This window comes from Cetorhinus maximus, chromosome 11 (genome assembly GCF_964194155.1).
Source record: "Cetorhinus maximus chromosome 11, sCetMax3.hap1.1, whole genome shotgun sequence".
NCBI lineage: Eukaryota > Metazoa > Chordata > Chondrichthyes > Lamniformes > Cetorhinidae > Cetorhinus > Cetorhinus maximus.
Window position 1 is genome coordinate 114,913,165 of NC_135889.1, and position 17,971 is coordinate 114,931,135.

The window sequence follows — 17,971 nt, forward strand, 5'->3', positions numbered from 1 at the left end:
GTATTCAATTCCCCCAGCAATAAACAATAACATTCGAGTAGCTTTCCTAACAGTTGCAATTCAAAACATTGCTACCTTGTCTGTCTGTACAGCAACAATCATTACATTTCAAAAAGTAACTCGCTGCTTGGAGTGATAAGGCACTATTAGAATGTATTTTTAAATAAGTCGAATACTAGTGAAATCAATATAAAGCACAATGACAAAAGTAGCTGTGCCTCATGATGTTTCTCTTTATGGAGGAGATCTAACACTGGTCAATTACTCAATTTTTGTACAAAATTTGGAGATAATTTTCATTATCATCAAATGATCATGCCTTATGAATTTTTAATTTAATTTTAATGAGGAATATAAGAATCGCTTTAATGCTCCCACCATGAGATGCCTTCAGAAGTTGCCATCTTGAAAATTCCCTAAATGGGGATTCAGTATTAAACTCACGAAGGCACACTTTCTGCCTCATTGCCCATACCTGCAGCTCCCATTCATTTACAATCCTGCGACTCAATAGAAAGCAGACAAAACCTTTAAAATCTTTAACAGTAGACTGAACACCAGGGAAAGCCAATTCATTAAGATTCTGTATTAACACTGGACAGTGGCAGAATCACACAGAGTTCTGAGAAGAACATTGGCGTCAATATACCTTCATCCTGTGTGAAAGATACTGGGATTTAAGTAGTTCCTAATCACAGCTGCAGCATGAGGCATTATTTTCACATAAAAATCAATGGAACAACATCCTGTACCTTCCTGTTAAGCCGGGGCTCAGTTTAGGAATGTTGTTGCTTTATCCTTTCATGGGATGTGGGTGTCACTGGCAAGGTCAGCATTTGTTACCCATGGCTAATTGCCCTTGAACTGAGTAGCTTGCTAGGGCCTTTCAGAGGGCAGTTGAGTCAACGACATTGCTGTGGATCTGGAGTCACGTGTAGGCCAGAGCAGGTAAGGATGGCAGATTTCCTTTCCTAGCCAGGTGGGTTTTTACAACTGATAGTTTCACGATCACTATTACTGAGGCTAGCTTCAACTCCCGACTTATTAGTCTAAATTGAACTCATGACCCCAGGGCCCTAGGCCTCTGGATTGTTAGTCGAGTGATATTACTGCCATGCCATCATCTCCCCCAATGCAGTACATTAAAAAACAAACTGGAATAGTACTTTAAATGACACATATGAAATGCAATCAAGTGTACACGTGGAACTGTAGCTATATTCAATTAGCATTGTCTTATTTTTTGTTACTCATGCTATAATCTCCAGACTTTTGAAACCAAAGCACAAAGTTACTTAACCCTTCACTTTTTAATCCAGACAGTATCCTACACGATGGGACTTTGGTCCTTCATTAAGGTTACTCAATTCAGAGGGAAAAAAACATCAGTGCAGGTTTTGCTGCAGTGGGAAAGCTTGTGGTCTGCCCCGTGAGTTAAAATTATTCACTCGCCCTCCAACTTGAAAATTTTTTTGTCCCACGTGTTACTGGAAGGACGAGCTAGTAGCAGGGTGGTGAGAGGGAAACAGGGCACCTGGGATCTTGGCGAACCAAAACAATCTAGCTGCTTAATTCGATGATATTTAAGGATAAGAGGCTGAAACAGGAGAAGGGCAAAGAAAGAATTCGGGTGAACCAGGATTAAATCAGCTGCAGAAAGAGAGATAAAGAGAAAAGGAAAGATATGACTGAGAGCCAAAAGGAAAATTAAGAAAAATAATTAAACTTAAAACATTAAAAATCTCTAACAACAATTTAATAACTGGAGGATTGAACCTCCACAGCTCACTTCCCGGGCCAGAGAGGTTGAGTGGCATCACAGGAACGTAAATCTCTTCTTTAACAATGCATCTCCAATGTTAAGCAAAAGCACTAACTTAGAGCAATAATAGGCAATTAATGGGAAATGTAGCAATTTCTTGTAACACACGGGATGGTTGGGGATGAGCTGCCATTTTGGCGAGGTTAATAGTGGAGCAGTGCAAATTATCCATCCAGTAGTGGTGGTTCACAATCCACGGGTTAATTTCTTTACACCTCAGGTTACAGGACCATTAACCCCCTTGGGCAGGATTTTCGGGTCGCCGGGCAGTCACAGCGGATGGGCCTGGGAGGGGTGGGGAAAGGGCCCGCTGCCAGCGATTGGCCCCCGACGGCGATTTCCCGCTGGCTGGCCCATTAATGGCCATCCAGCGTGAAACACACGCTGAGAGCCTCGGGGTGGGGGCAGGAGGAGGGTGAATGCGGAAGTCTGCGCAGGCACGGGGAGCGCGCGCTGAAAGCTCCCTGAAGGCCGAGAGCTGAACAACTTTAAAATCAAAAACATAGAGTTTTAAAATCTGAAAGCAATGTCCCGACATGGGACTCAACTCACAATAACATTAACGGAATAAAAATTCTGCCCTGAAATTTAGATTCATTCTTTATTTAATTGTGGAAACCTCATCCCGTTCGTGGACGAGGTTTGCTAAAAAAAATCAAAAGGCCGCCTGGCCGATTCGCCCGCCCGCTCGCCAACCATAAGGTTGGACGGGCAATGAAAAATAGGTTTCAATTAATTGGTCAAGGGCCTAAATAGGGATCTTAATTGTTGGCGGTCGCACTGCTGACTCTCGTGCACGCCCGCCAAACAAAATATCGTGCAAGTGTGCGATGGCTACGGGACGCTCGCCCGACGTCATCGCGCACTATTTTACGCCCTATGAGGTTGGGCGTGCGCCACCCACGGGATGTGACATTCTGCCCATTAATATCTTTGAGGGCCAGTAAGCTTGTTGCCATTTTTGGGTGGAAAATTTTGGGCATCCTGCTGGAAAATGTTTCAATTCTAACAGAGATATACGTTGGATGTGAAAGCGGATGGCTCCGAGGTAGCACAGTATATGGGAGCACTAATGTGCCGTGCCCTAAGATGGAATGTCAGGGGTAGCACACACAGAGGTCTCAAGTGTTGCCATCGCTGACAACAGGGGTCATTTTAACTAGGCACAAGGTCTGAGCAACCTCCAATTGCCACCACCTAAAATACACTTCATCCAAGTCAACATTTTGCAAATGATTATTGCTAATAAATTTGGTTTTATCACTTGGACTCAAAGCCTCTCTCCTCATTGGGTTGTAATTATGTTTAAAGCCTATAACAACAATTTGTATATTTATTTAGTGCTTTTAGCGCAATAAAACTTCCCAAGATGCTTTACATGAGCATTATAATGCAGAACTGGGCACCAAGTCACGTAAGGCAACATTAGCGCAGTTGACCAAAAAGCCCAGTCAAATATGTTTTAATGAGCATCTTAAAAGAAGAATGTGGTAGAGAGGCAGAGAATTCCAGAGCTTAGGACCGTGGTAACTGAAGAGATGGTCACCAGTAGTGGAGCAATTAAAACTGGGCATGCTCAAAGACCAGATTTGATGAGTGTAGCTACCTCGGAAGGTTATGGGGCTGGAGGCAGTAACAATTTTAGGGAGAGGGGTGAGGCTGTACAATGGTTTGAAAACAAGGATGAGAATTTTAAATTTGAGGTATTGCCTGACTGAGAACCAATGAGGTCATAGGACAAAGGAGCGATAAGTGAATGGGGCTTAGTGTGAGTAAGAACACAGGCAGCAGGGTTTTGGATGATCTCACATTTACAAAGTAGAATGCAGGAGGCTGGTCAGGAGCATTTTGGAATAGTCAAGTCTAGAAATAAAGACAAATGTATATTCAAGCCTTCACCACTGCTCTGATGTCTGGTGAAGTTTCTTCATACACTCCTTGATACTCTTGAATAGCATACAAACATCAACATTTATTTAATGGATTGCTCCTCTTTCATCTTCTGCCTCCCTCTCTCTCACTGTTACAGCTTAGCTTGTCCCTTCATTCAGGCTGACTGCTGCAGTCATTGATCATATGAACTTCCTCTTATCTCTCTCAAGCAACAACTATGTCCCTCCTTATCCATGCACTCTAATTGTGTTGGCTCATTGCCTTGTCTCAAACTGAGGACCTCAAAATGACAGGACTCCTAACTTTCTTTCATCTTCCCTTAATCCTACAGTCTACGGCTTCTAACTGACTTACTTACTCTCTTCTTTACAATTTCCGTGCTGTGTTTCATTATTCTTAGCCCTACAAATTGCTTTCTCAATTTCAACTGAAATCACCTTCGTGTTTGTGCTTTTACCTTCCTTGTTGAATGTATGGGAGCATTACCTGAACGTAGACATCTCTCCCTTCCCGATCAATCTTCACACTGTGGAGTTGTCCATCTGCCAACTTCACGCCATCGATGCTAAAAATATCGGTGTCTTTACTGTTGTCCAGTTTGTATCTGATCTGGAGGCTCCCTAAAACAAGAAAGGTAAGAAGCTATAGGTAAAGAAAGCCAAATTTGCTGAAAGAGTCAATATAAGACTTCCAACAAGAACAGACACAATGAAACCCCCATGATCACTAAGCAAACAGAGCTGCAAAGAATGCCAAGCCTCTGCTAAAGCCCCTCCGTAATACTTGTTATGACTAACTGAGCTGACAGAATGTCTTTACACTCTCTCCATGAGGACATTCACAGCTGTTGGTCAACTTGTAACCAACCCATTCTCGGACCAGACATGTTATTCATTTGGTTGATTGGAAATGTTAATAATATAAAACGGGGAATGAGCAATTTTTTTTAAAGAGAGTTCCAATTTCCCCTCTTACCTCTTGCCCTTATCATTTTTGGGCTCGAGCGATGATGGTTTTCAATGAATCATCATCAAACAATCAGAGCCTTAGCTCACCATCCGGGATGTCTCACCCCATCCTGTCACAGGTTGGGCTTGTAGGGACTCCCTCCCTGTAGCACAACCATTGATGCCAAGACACAATTTATGGATGTGTTCTGGAGCAAGGTACCTGTATTCGATGGCAAGGGGTGTGGATACTGGGTCCTATGACACTGGAACAATGCTAAAGAAGGCAAGTACAAAATGATAACAATTCCAATAACATATCAAAAGAAAGCACCTTTGCAATGGAATTTGTCTTCACCGAGGTGAGGAGATGCTAGCATTGAGGAATGAGCATACAGTAATCTCAGGTCAGACAGCGCAAAGATTGTATGTGAACAAAACCTCTAGTTTCACAATAGCAGCAGTGTGTCTTAGAAGCGTCGACTTTCAGGTTCACTTCTGGTAGCAGGTGGAGTGAGAACTCCAACGTGTCTTATTGTGGAATGGTAGGCTGCAGGGCTTATAACCATAATGCCAACTAAATGCGATCTCCCTATCTTGCCTAACTGCTGGAGGCAGACATCAGGGGCTGGATTTTCCCTCTGGGGCTGGGAAACAGAGGTTGGAAACTGTGTCTGGGTCCTGAATTTGCTCCTCTTGGGAAACAGTCACTAATTGGGATTTTTTTTAAGGGGGCATCCCCTCCACTGGCATATTTGGTATGAAAAAGGCACCCTTTCCTCCTGTACTATAAATTGTCGTGATCGATTGAAATTCGGCATTTTAGTGTTTGTCTTGGTGAGTCCAAGGTGAAAAGCTACGACAACATGTCTCTCTTTTCAGCAATATTCAAGAGCAGCATTTTATTACATTAAAGGTGCTGTATAAATACAAATTTTGCGGCAAGGGGGCGAAAGCTTAAATGAGACAATTTTGGGCCACTGCAGAATGTGACTGTGAAAGTTTCTTGATTCACATAAAGCTCCCCCGAGCTGATCTATGTTTGACTCTAGTCCTACACAGTATGCTTGATTCTTAATGCCCTCACAACAGTTAAGATGGACACTAAACAGAGCCTTGTCACCCTCATTGTGGGAATGTTCACAAATATGAATCCTGTCAATGGCATCAGCTGCAACTGAGGATTCAAAACGTTGCTGTAAAGATTCAAAACATAGCATTTGAATGAACATACGTTTATCGATTCATGGCCCAGTGCACACAAAGGTTCACAAGGACCCTACTTAACAAGGAATTTAAATAAAGGTGGGAGGAAATCCACTTCTGTTTTGTGACAATTTAGAAATTAATTCTTAATTCATTCAGGTGATACATCAATCGTGGCAGACCCACAGTCAGAACGCAAAGGATGATTTGGTACAATGAGCAGGAGTATTTTTGGAAGGATGCCAATGTCTGATCAGCGGAAGACAAATTAATGAAACCTGCCTGAATGTAGGATTGTGTTTTATTAATTTTCCCTGCTCCACAATGTCGTGCGTGCATTAACCTTTGCTCTCCTGCATCCGCACAGTGTTAAGACCAACGCACATCACACCATCTCGATAACTCAGTCTTTCCTTGCATCCTGAAATATGGACTGGATTTTACACAGACGCAGAGGTTCTGCACCACCCCCTCAAGTAGCCCTGAGCCAATTTTACCGCCTCTGGACCGTTAACTGGCTCAGGGTTAAACTTCCATCTCCAATCAGAGAGTTGGCAGCTGTAGTCGGGCAGACCCCAGCAAGTGGGGAGGGGAGGGTAAAGGACCAAGTTTGGGGGAGGACAGGGGGAATGCACAGAGGTAGGGGGGAGTAATTTTTAAAAACTCTTTCATGAAATGTAAAGGCCAGCATTTGTTGTCTATCCTTAATTGCCACAACTGAGTGGCTTGCAGTTAAGAGTAAACCACATGGCTGTGAGTTTGGGGCCACAGGTAGGCCAGACCAGGTAAGGACGGCAGACTTCCTTCCACAGGAGGAGCAGGATTGGACCATACGGCCCATCGAGCCTGCTCCACCATTCAAGGCGATCGTGGCTGATCTTGGACTTCAACTCCATTTTCCCACCCGCTCCCCATATCCCTTGATTCCCTATGAAACTGAAGGGTATCTTAAAAGGATATTAATGAACTGGATTGGTTTTTATGACAAGTGATGAGAGTTTCAAGATTAGCTTTCAATTCTAATTTTTTTAATAAATTCACTGCACTTAGCAATTAGCTGATTTTAAATGCCATATGCTGCTGTGGTGAGATTTGAATAAGTGTTCCTGGATCATAAGTTTGGGCTGCTGGATTACTAGTTGACTGACATTACCACTATGCCACCATTTCCCCTCTGCGCATAGGATACCCGAACAGGAGGGACCTCCCTCAGCCTGCATAAAAGGCCATGTGGCTTATGCACTTCCCGCCGCTGGTAAAATACCAGCTGAGGTGGGCAGGTGACTGGCACGGTACTGTCACCATAGCACCAATTTTACGCCCCCCCACCTTCCCCCTCCAGCCTGAGAGGGGGAGGGGTGTAAAATTCCGCCCTATGCTATTCATCCCATCTTTCAGTATTCCTTTCCTCCTCACAGGTTCGGTATCACAATATCATAAATTCTGTTTACTTCTCTTGCAGTCACTCAAACCCTTGCTTTGTCTCTTGATCCGGGCTTCTCAATTTGAAAAAGAATAAGCTCCGAGCATCTTTCAATGCTGCTAGCCGTGGCACAGCGGGGCACACTCTTAACTCTATCTCAGAGGGCTGTGGGTTTAAGGCCCACTCCAAAGACCTGGGCACAAAAAAGCCGGGCTGACACTCCAGTGCGGTGCTGAGGCCTTGTCCACCTTTCCAGGAGGGCGCAAAAGGCGCGATTTTGAAGAAGTTCAGGAGAGTTATCCCCAGGGCAGAAATTTTCCGCCCGACCCATGCAAGCGTGAAATGGCGCATGTTGACATCAGCCGAGCGTACTGACATCAATGCGTAGTCACGCGATAGCTCGGTCGGCGGGTGCGTGCCAGAGTCGGCAGCACGCGTCCACCGACAATTAAAAGACCTGTTATGGCCATTAAACAATCAATTAAATTCATTTTTTCACTGCCCGTCCAACCTAACGAAAAGGCCAAGCAGCCTTTGCATTTTTTTTTAAAACCTCATCCACGGGCGGGATGAGGTTTCCAAAAGCGAATAAAAATAAAATAAACGTTATAAAGTTTAATTAATAACATGTCCCTGCTTATGTGACAGAGTCACAGGAGGGATCATGTTTCATTACATTTTTTTTAAAGTGTTTTTTAAAAATATCTCTTCATCTCCCTGAGGCAGCGCCATGCCTCAGGGAGATAATGCAACGCTCACTCATGTGCAAAGTGAGTTGTGCTCGTCCGGCTCACACTCCTCCCCCCACCCACCCACCCAGGCAAGGCTCAGCCTTAATTGGCCCACCAGCGTGAAATCGCGGTGCGGTGCCAATCGTGGACGGTGGTCGGCTTCCCCACCGTCCCTGCTGAGCACCCCTGCCAAGGGCAAAATTCTGCCCCCCAGTGTCCCAGTCAATATTTATCCCTCCATCAACATCACAACAGCAGATCGTCAGGTCACTATTGTTGTGATGTAGCGCACATGTACTTTGAAGGAAGCTTATCTTAAACTGCTGTCAATCCCTACCACCTCAACACAGGATTGTGATGGAGTAGTCCCTTCACTCGAACTCAGTATACAGCAGCAGCTCAGAGGTCAGACATGTGTGCATCGTCTCCCAGTTAACCTTGTATGTATATAGTCTCATCTTCTAATAAAGAACCCACTTTATCATTTTACCAATCCTTGTCATATAATTGGTATGTTTACGTCAAAAAGAAGAACACAACATGGCGGCAGCATGATTTTTAAAGATTTGACTGAGAAATATACAAACCTCAACATTTCCACATTCAGCAAAAGAACTGGTGCAAGTGAAACAACTACAAAGAACTCACTGTGAGTAAGTGATTCTGCAGCACTGTAAGAATCTTACCTACCTGGGATTGTGCCAGCTAGCAGGCACCAGGTCTCAGTAAGATTGTACAAATCTTACATTTGTTTAAGCCTTCCTGCTGTGAGGTTTGTGCAGGAACAGTCATTACAAGCTGACTCTGGGTGGTCTAGCTTTAAGCAGAACTCCACAGGCAGGAGAGGATCCATTACTGCTGCATCCCATTTCCTCAGGGGATCAGGTAGAGATTCTAACACTGCAGATGGGGCTAGGGAAGAAGAATCCCACCAGTAAGAGCTGCTAATAACTAAAAGAAGCCTATAGAATGCTTTATTTTCACTTTCTAAATTACCCTTTAAAGCAACCAGTTCCAATTCATGCCTTAATCACTGTTTCGTGGACAGGGCTTAACCTAAACCCGGGAATAGCTGAAACAACTCAACAGCGCCACCGGTTTAGTATAGCAACAATCAATGACCAGCTGAAGCAGTGGCCATTTAAGGTATTGCAACTCAAGCAGTCAAACCAAGTGCTGCAGGGACTAAAAAAATAAACTTGATTAGCTATCCTGATCCTGATCATTATAAAAATCCTTCTAAAGCCACAAGATGGCCATAAAATCGCTAACACTCAAATGGAAGGGAGCGGGCCTCCTATCTGAGTTTATTTTGCCCCAACAATGCCTAGACCTGTGTTTTCAACCTTTCCAAACCAGGTAAACAAGCCATTAAAAACTGAAACTCAAATGTCTCCCAGTTAACCTTGTATGTATATAATCAGGTCTTCTGACAAAGAACACACATTATTGCTTTACCAACCCTTGTCATGTGACTGGTACATTTATATGTAACATTATCGCTCATCAAAAGCATGTTGGGAAATCCTGAGACTGTTAAAGGCGCTATATAAATGTTAGTCTTTCTGCTTTCTTGTTTAAGGTTGGGTATTAAAGGTTGGTGCGTAAGCAGCTCGAAAGCCTTGTCTCTAATTTCCTCTTCCTAACTGTAGGGCAAGTTTATATTCTGCAGTAACTCCCCTACAACAGAGATTGTTGACTCTAATAGCTCACTGTAGAATTATCTAGAAATTACAGCACAGAAATTCAGCCCCACGGGGCTATGTTCAGGTTGATAGCCCACCAGTCTCCTCCCTTCCAACTTCGTCTCACACTATCACCATATTCTGATATTCCTTTGTCCCTCATGTACTTAACTGGTTTCCCCTCAAATATATCTATGCTACTTGCCTGAATCACTCCTTGTGGCAGTGCGTTCTATATTCTAATCACTCTCTAGGTAAGTAAGTTCCTCCTGAATTCCTTACTGAGTTTATTAGTGACTACTGTATTTTTATGGCCTCTGGTTTTGCACACCCCAAAAAATGGAAAAAATCTTCTTTACATCTATCCTATCAACTCCCTTCCTACTTTTAAAGTCCTCAGCCTGGTCTTTGTAGAGAAAAGAGACTTAGTCTGGCAGTCTTTCTGGAGATATATAATCTCCGTGTTCAGGTATTACCCCTGTAATTTTTTGTTTTGTATGTTTTTCAGTGTCTCTATTTGTGTAATTATCTATTTAGTAATTTAGGACCAGACTGCACACAGTACTCTAAGTGCAGTCCAACCAAGTTCCTATAAAGGTTTAACATAATTTACCTACTTTCAATTGTATTGCTGAAAAAAAGAGACATGTTGAAGCTTTTCGTCATCACGATACGTCACAAGAATGCCTATATAAGGGGAAAACAACAATTTATGCTGCATGTGAAGAGAGTGCCAGTTGGTTGGCAAGCGGACTCTGATTGGTCGAGGTGTTCTCATGGAGAATGCACCAGTGATGGTGACTGACATTTAACTGCCAAACATTGTTTGAAATTCAAACCAAGCAGCTTGACCCTGATTGGTCAAAACATTGCCCTGAAGAATGAGTCAGCAAATGGCTATCACTTACTTTATTTAGCTGAAATGGGTGCAATGTGCGTACATGTTCTTCCTGTCTGCAAAGAACAGGGCCCTGTGTGTTCATATATGTAGCTTCCAGTAAACACAAATGCAGCACATTGTGAGCCTGACTGACAATCTTAAATTGGTTATCAGCATAATTCTTGGCACACTGATGATTATTTAGCAAATGTTGTCCAATCGCGGAATCATATCTAATGCTGGACACCGTGTTTTGAGTTTTACAAGCACGGGCTGGTTGGGTAGGGTCTGTACCTTTGCTCATTGTGAACAGCAGTGAAATTCAGTGCCAGTGCGATGATAGGTGCATAGGCCATACATCCCACAGGCTGGCGTATCGTATCAAACAACATGTCCCAGCCGCTGTTCACACGGGGGTGTAGGGTGGGTATGGCGGGGTGTGGCAGAGGCGGGCCCGAATGCCAGGGTGGGCTTTTCACATCTCCAGCCCCATATAAAGGTCTGCCCAGTTTGCCGGTCACTGGGAGAGAAAGGAAGGGTAAAGGATTCGCAAGGCTGTGTGGGAGGAGACTTCAGAATGCTGTCATGTGAGTAGAAGTTGTAAATGTTGGCTAACTGCAAGAGATGGCCCAGCATGGACCTCCTATAGGAAAGTACAGCTTGTGAAGTCTGACTATTGCATGTGTGTAAAGAGTGTCGACACAGTAGTCATTCACTGTTGGCAACGACCCACCACACCCAGCCACGTAGAAGGTTGCACCTTGACAGCTTCAGCAGATCACAACACTGTGCAGCATGTGAAATGTGCATTATACCTCAGCGGCTGGTCTCAGGAGCGTGAATGCAATCCCCCAGAGCTGGATCAGGTCAGGCATCAGGAGGAGGAGGAAGTAGTGTCTGGGGAAGCACCATGCCATCTGACAAGCCCACACTTCACCAATACAGATCCCAGCACTGAGGAGGGGTGTAGTTTAGAGTCGGTTGCATGTGGTGAAGGACATCGCATGGAGGTGGCAGAGTCAGACACATCTGTGCACAGCCCCCCTCGGAGGACAGAGGGCAGTGACAATGATGTTCCAGTTGGCACAGCGGTGGGGTCTCAGGAGTCACCTTAGGGGGCACAGTACTTGTATTAGCAGCAGATGCGTGGGCATCTGGTGGAGTTCCCCAGGGCAATGTGAGCTCATGCACTGCGAGTGGAGGAGTCCAACACGCAGATGGGGGCTGAACTGCATGAGCTCTAATCATGACAGGCTGGCCACTCTCATGGAGAGACACCTGCAGCATCACTTGGAGTGGATGCAAGAGCAGCCTAACTCCCTGCAAAAGGTACAAGGCTCCCTCAGTAGCCTGGAGCAGTCTGTTCAGCGTTTGAGCACTGACCTCCATAGAATACATGAGGAGCTGCATACCCATAACAGGATGTTCTCGCTGGTGACACAACCCTCTGCTTCAGTCTCCTTCACCACGTGCAACTGACTCTAAACCACATCCCTCTGCAGTGCTAGTATCTGTACTGCTGGAGTGTGGGCTGGTCAGATGGCCTGGAATATCCTCGGACATCTCTTCCCCCTCCTCCTGATGCCCGGTTTGATCTGACTCTGGGGATGGACGACTGCTGCAGCCAGTAGTTCACTGCTGAGGGAGTTGCAGAGGAGGATGAGGGTTTGGTGACTAGCTCTGCGCTCATCTTCCATGGCTCCCTCATCCCCTCTGCCAGAACCTTCATCTGTGGTACATGTTCCAGTGACCACAGCTGCCCCTGCAGGATTGCAGGACCTGCAGTCGCAGGTAGGTCACCAACAGCTCCCTGCATGAAGACGCTGGCTATGACGCTCCTCAAAGCTGTAGAGACAGAGAGGCGAGCAGCCTGCCTCCACCTCCTCTAAGGTAAAATTTCCACCTATTGGTGCCTTTGAGGAGGTTGTGCTGAGAACACTTAATGAGGGGTGGCAATCCATCTGGTGTAGGCCCACCCATAGTGCTGAGATGAAGGAGGGGGCATTTCTGCAAATTCTCAATGAATGCACCTCACAGGTGAGGAACACATGTGCCCTTGAGTTAAGATTGCAGTTGTGGGAGCTGACATAGAAATAATGTCCTTATCCACCTAGGTGTTACAGGCCATGGGCTGACAAGGAACCTCAATGAATTGCTGCACTGGCCATTGTGGCTGTCTCACCAGTCCCACAGTAGTGTAGAGTTGAACTATAAGTAGGGAATGGTTTTCCAAACATATGTGCATCTGTATCCTGCAGTGTCGAGTTGCAGCAATTCTGTTGGCAGTCACATCTGCACATTCTGAGTCTCATCTCACGATGCACAGGTGCACTCCTGACATAGGGGCCAGGCCAGGCTTTGGTTAGGTACTAGGTGACTTGGTCTCCATGTCTTTGACAGTCTCCGAAATACACTTGCAGACCCCTCTTTCAAAGGACCTCTCAAGGTCAATCCCGCAAGCTGGGTGAATCCAGGGCCATGATTTTATGGCCCGGCCAGGGTGTATCTCCCTGGCGGATGCGGTGAGCCATTTAAATCCCCATTCAGTGCGGCGGGACCGTAATGTCCCGGCAGGTGGGAGGGGCCATAAAATCCTGGTCCAGGTTTCTGATTGTACTGAATGCAGCAATTGTGATGCCAGAGAGTCTCAGGGACACTTGCTGACTTTCTCTCTTGCCGGGGAATGGGCCTTTCCTGGAAGATATGAGGTGCCTATGTTGTCAAGGACACTATGTCACAATGGTTTGCCAGCATTTGCTGGTGAAAGTGCAGCTAGATGTTCAACGCTGCTTATGGGAACCACCTCTAAATTAGGTCCTCCCTGGTGACTATGGCATCATGTACTGAGCCTGCCCTAGGTAACCAGGCATGCCTCTCACCATTTCCCCCATTGCCACCCTTCTCCTCCTCGATTACATCTTCATCTGAGGTAAAGGGCTCTTCCTCCTCCTCCACCTCTTCTTCTGATGAGTGGCCTCCATCACCGGGCTCTGCATTCTGCATGTGCCCCTTTTTGGTTCCATTCGAAGCAGAATGCAGCAGGCCACTTACATCCTTGACTTCCAGGCAGGCGAGTATTGCAATGCTCCTCCCGAGTGGTCAAGGCATTGGAAATGCATTTTTAAGAGGCCATTGGCCTGATTGATGAGTGACTTGGTCTGGTGACTTATAATGCCCTGTCTCTGGATGGCGCCATGGAGTTTGCAGCCACCTCCTCAATGGGTGACCTTTGTACCCCAGTAGCCAGCCAGAGACCTGGGGTATCGGCTTGAAAAGGTGCGGCAGGTTTAAGAAGAAATAAGTCACGGCAGCTTCCAGAGAAACGTGCACACATATGGAGGAAAACCTTATAGTGGTCGCATACAAGCTGCACGTTGATGGAATGAAATGACTTTCTACTCTTGTGCCTGTGTGCTTCCTGTGATGGTGCTTTGATGGTGATGTGGGTGCAACATATCACACTTTGCACTTGTGGAAAGCCAGCTAACGACATGGGCCCCATAGCTCTTTGGGTCCATGGCTCCATATCTGTCGAGAAATTTATGTATTTCCCAACCCTGACAAAGAGAGATCGGTGACTGATGTTATGCACTGGTGGGCGGCTGCTTGTGAGATGCCGCGGAGGTTCTGCAGCACAGCCCTGGAAGGGTCTGTCTGCATTAAAGTTGAGCGCCACAGTAACTTTGAGCACAGCCAGCAGGGCATGGGCACCGGACGTTCGAGGTGCGAGATCGGTCTCCAACTTAGCACAGATGCCTGACCCTATCCCAAGAATTTTGAAGTCTTCGCCTGCACGGCCTTTGAGTCATGTCGAGGAAGCTGAACCTATTCTGGTAGACCCTTCACTCAGGGTAACATCTCAAACTCCTCCATCTTGCTGCTCTGTCTGGGGGCTCTGCCACCTCATGCTGGGGCACCCTGCTTCTACTCACATGCTGCTGCTACAGCCCTTCCTCTATATATGCTGCATGTCAGAAGATGCTGTGCTCATTTCTTTAACCTTCTTTCCTCCCTGGACAACACATTCCCACCTCCCCCCCCACCACCCCCAGGCGAGACCGGCAGTCTGAAATGTTGCCCACTTGGCTGACGATGCAAGGAATAATGAAGAGGCCCCCACAAGGATGTGGCCTTGCTCTTTTCCAGCCACCCCACTCCTCCCCTTCCCTGAGCTCAGTCAGCAGCTCCAATCTCAGAGACAAGTACAGCTTTTAAGCTGCCATTTTACACAGCTCTATAAAAGGCTTACAAAACCTTTGGCTCAGGCCTTCAGAGCTGCTCACATCTCCAGCATCAAAATTGTGGAGCACGGGATGCGAGTTGAGGACGTTTTAGGAGCGAAAATCATGACCTCCTGTTCACCGTGTTTCATTAGCCCGGCTGATTCTTAACTGCCACGTGCCCCGTTCCACACAACTGTGAAAATCGGAAAGCCTGAGAATGGGAGCGGGACTTCCCGATCCAGGTCCGAACCACCATTTTTTCACCTTCTGCCTGACTCCATGAAAATCCAGCCCATTACCTCTGTTTCCCTCTCCACAGATACTGCCTGACCACTGAATAGTTTGTGTTCTCCGTTTTTATTTCTACTTTCCAGTATCCACAGGATTTTGTTGTAATTCTTGTGTTAAACTGTTGAGGTTTGCCACCCCGTCCCATCCCGAGCTGAATCACAAACTCTTATAGATTTGCCCATAGCCTAATTGTGGCCACTCCATCTGTGCTCTGAGAATGTTTGAAACCTAACAGCTCCAAGTAAATCTCTGCTCTCTCTGTCACTCAAGATCCTGAATCACAATGAGATGCTATTAATTCAGTTAACTACAAACTGACACTACAGTTGTTGTCAAGAGATCAGTGACTATAGCATGATGGCATAGGAGAACAACTTCTTTAGCAGCATTGCCAAAACACAAGCACTGGAGTTGCAAGTTTCTCGGCAAACTGAAAGAAGGGCTTCTATTTATATAGCATCTTGTATGACTTCAAGATGTTACAAAGTGCTTTACAGCCAATGAAGTATCTTTGAAGTGCAGTCACAGTGTAATGCAGGAAATGTGGCACTCAATTTGCACACAGCAAAGTCCCACAAACAGGAATGTGATAATGACTACATAGTCTGTATATTAGTGATGTTGTTTGAGGGATAACTATTGCCCTGGGCACGGGGGGGGAGAGAACTCCCCTCCTCTTCTTCAAAACGACTCTATGGACAGGATTTTCCCCTCATCGGGTGGGTGGGTAGGCTCGGGAACGGCCGTGAGACCCGACTGTCGCCCGCAACTGGGCTCCAACCGCAACTTCACGCTGGCTGGCCAATTAGCAGCCAGTGTGAGACGTGCGCTAAGAGCCTCAGCACCGCCGGGGTGGGGGGGGGGGGGGGGGTGGCGGGAAGAGCACGGGGATGTGCGCGGGGGAGCGCGCACTGAAAGCTCTTTGAAGGCCACAGAGCTGCCTCAGGGAGCTGAAGAATTTTAAATACAAAAATAAACTTTTTTACAAGGATATAAACATGTCCCCGCACGTGACCCAGCCGCGTGAAGAGGAACATGTATAAAAGGGTGTTAAAAAATGCTTAATTTTTTTCAGTAACCATTGGAAACTGTGGGTGAGGCTTCGTGAAAAATGCAAGGTAGGCCTGGCCTACTCGCCCGCCCGCCAACCGAACAGTGGAGCGGCTGCGAAAAATGCAACTTAATAAATTGCTGAAGGGACTTAATAGACCTCTTAATCGTCGGCAGGCACGCTGTCGCCTCTCGAAAGATCGTGATGCTTGGCCGACGTCAGCGCGCACTATTTCACTCCTGTTCGGATCCAGCGCGTGCCCATCCAGCAGGACAAAGAATTCTGCCCTATGGGATCTCTGCCATTCGCCATTGGGAGCCTACGCCAATTGTGTCTGTTTGCAAACCTCCGAAGCCTCCAAAAAGTAAGCTGCAACTTTTGTTAGCAAGGACATTTATAAGTATGCTTTAAAGGATATTTAATAACTTTTTTAAAAAATACCAATCTTGTATCCCAATTTTACTAGAAAATAGTTTTACACATGTTTTCAAGTTTTTTTAAAATTATTTAAAACTGAGTGGACTGCTCAGAAATTAAATTCCAAATGCTGTCCAATTTAGGTGGTTCACGGGAGACATTGCTTTCACCAATATGCAAATAAGTTTGAGTGGAGCTATGAGGAAAAAACATTTCTCAAAGCGGAAATTCCACCTTCAATACTCTAGAGGTTTGTTGGTTAGGTGTTAGTTGGTAGTGTCAGCCCACATTATGCCCTTACTGAGTCACAGAGTCAACACAGCACAAAAGGAGGCTATTCAGCCCATCGAGTCCATGCTGACACTCTGTAGAGCAATCCAATCAGTCCCATTCCCCATCTCTATCCCCGTAGCCCTGTAAATTTATTTCACTCAAGCGACCATCCAGTTTCTTTTTGAAATCATTCACCATCTCCGCTTCCACAACCCTCATATGCATCAATTTCCAGGACATTACCACTTGCTGCATAAATAAATATAAATAAGTTCTTCCTCACATCCCCCCTGTATCTCTTGCCCAAAACCTCAAATCTATGTCCCCTCGTCCCTGTGCCATCAGCTAATGGGAACAGCTTTCCTTTGTCTGCCTTACCTGTCATAATCCTGTACACCTTGAACACATCTCCCCTCAATCTCCTTTGCTCCAGGGAGAACAACCCCAGCTTCTCCAAACTAACCTTGTCCCTCATCCCTGTAACCATTTTCTAATGAAGTTTGCCTCATTAAGGGAGCCAACAAGGCTCAGCCAATTGGCCTCGCTTCATGGGATAATAGATCATAGGTTCGAATAAGTCCCAATCCAGGATCTTAGTAAAAGTTCTCAGTTGATATTCCAGAGCAGTACCCAAGGAGAGCCATGTTGCTGGAGAGTGCTGCCTTTTGGATATGTTCAGTGTTTTCCAGGCCCAGGTTAAAATTCTCAGGATGCTGCTTGTAAAGGAGCAGAAAGTTACCCAAGTGTTCTCCAAGTGTACTGAGCACTGCCAAGAGAACTCATTTCCTCATTATTTTTGGGATCTTCTACATGAACTAGTTTCCAGTTATCTCCACTTCATTGTATGTGGAGCGCAGTGAGATGTATCTGAGGGATGTGATCAGACACTATATAAATACACATCGTTTTGATAAGTGTCAGTGCTCTCTTAGATGGGTGCTTTATATAATTTTATTTACGTTGCCAGAAAGCTTTTGCGAAAGGTACAGCAATCTAGACAAACTCGCATCACATCATTAATTTCAGTGAACATTACTATTCTGTCACTATGGGTCACACCATATGGTATGCTGATGCTGAGTGGGAAGCGTTGAGTTGTCATCTGTCAGGTTTATTCCCTGTCCCAACC

The 17,971-nt window shown here is 45.7% G+C and overlaps 1 protein-coding gene across 1 annotated transcript in view; it reads right to left on the reverse strand.

Annotated features, from left to right (window-relative positions):
* LOC144686222 (contactin-associated protein-like 5) overlaps positions 1-17,971 on the reverse strand; it is a 304,622-nt gene that overhangs the window by 88,075 nt on the left and 198,576 nt on the right. Inside the window, exon 7 of the mRNA XM_078551312.1 lies at positions 4,202-4,335. Within this exon, the coding sequence (XP_078407438.1) occupies positions 4,202-4,335 (134 nt within the window). The remainder of the gene's footprint in view (positions 1-4,201; positions 4,336-17,971) is intronic.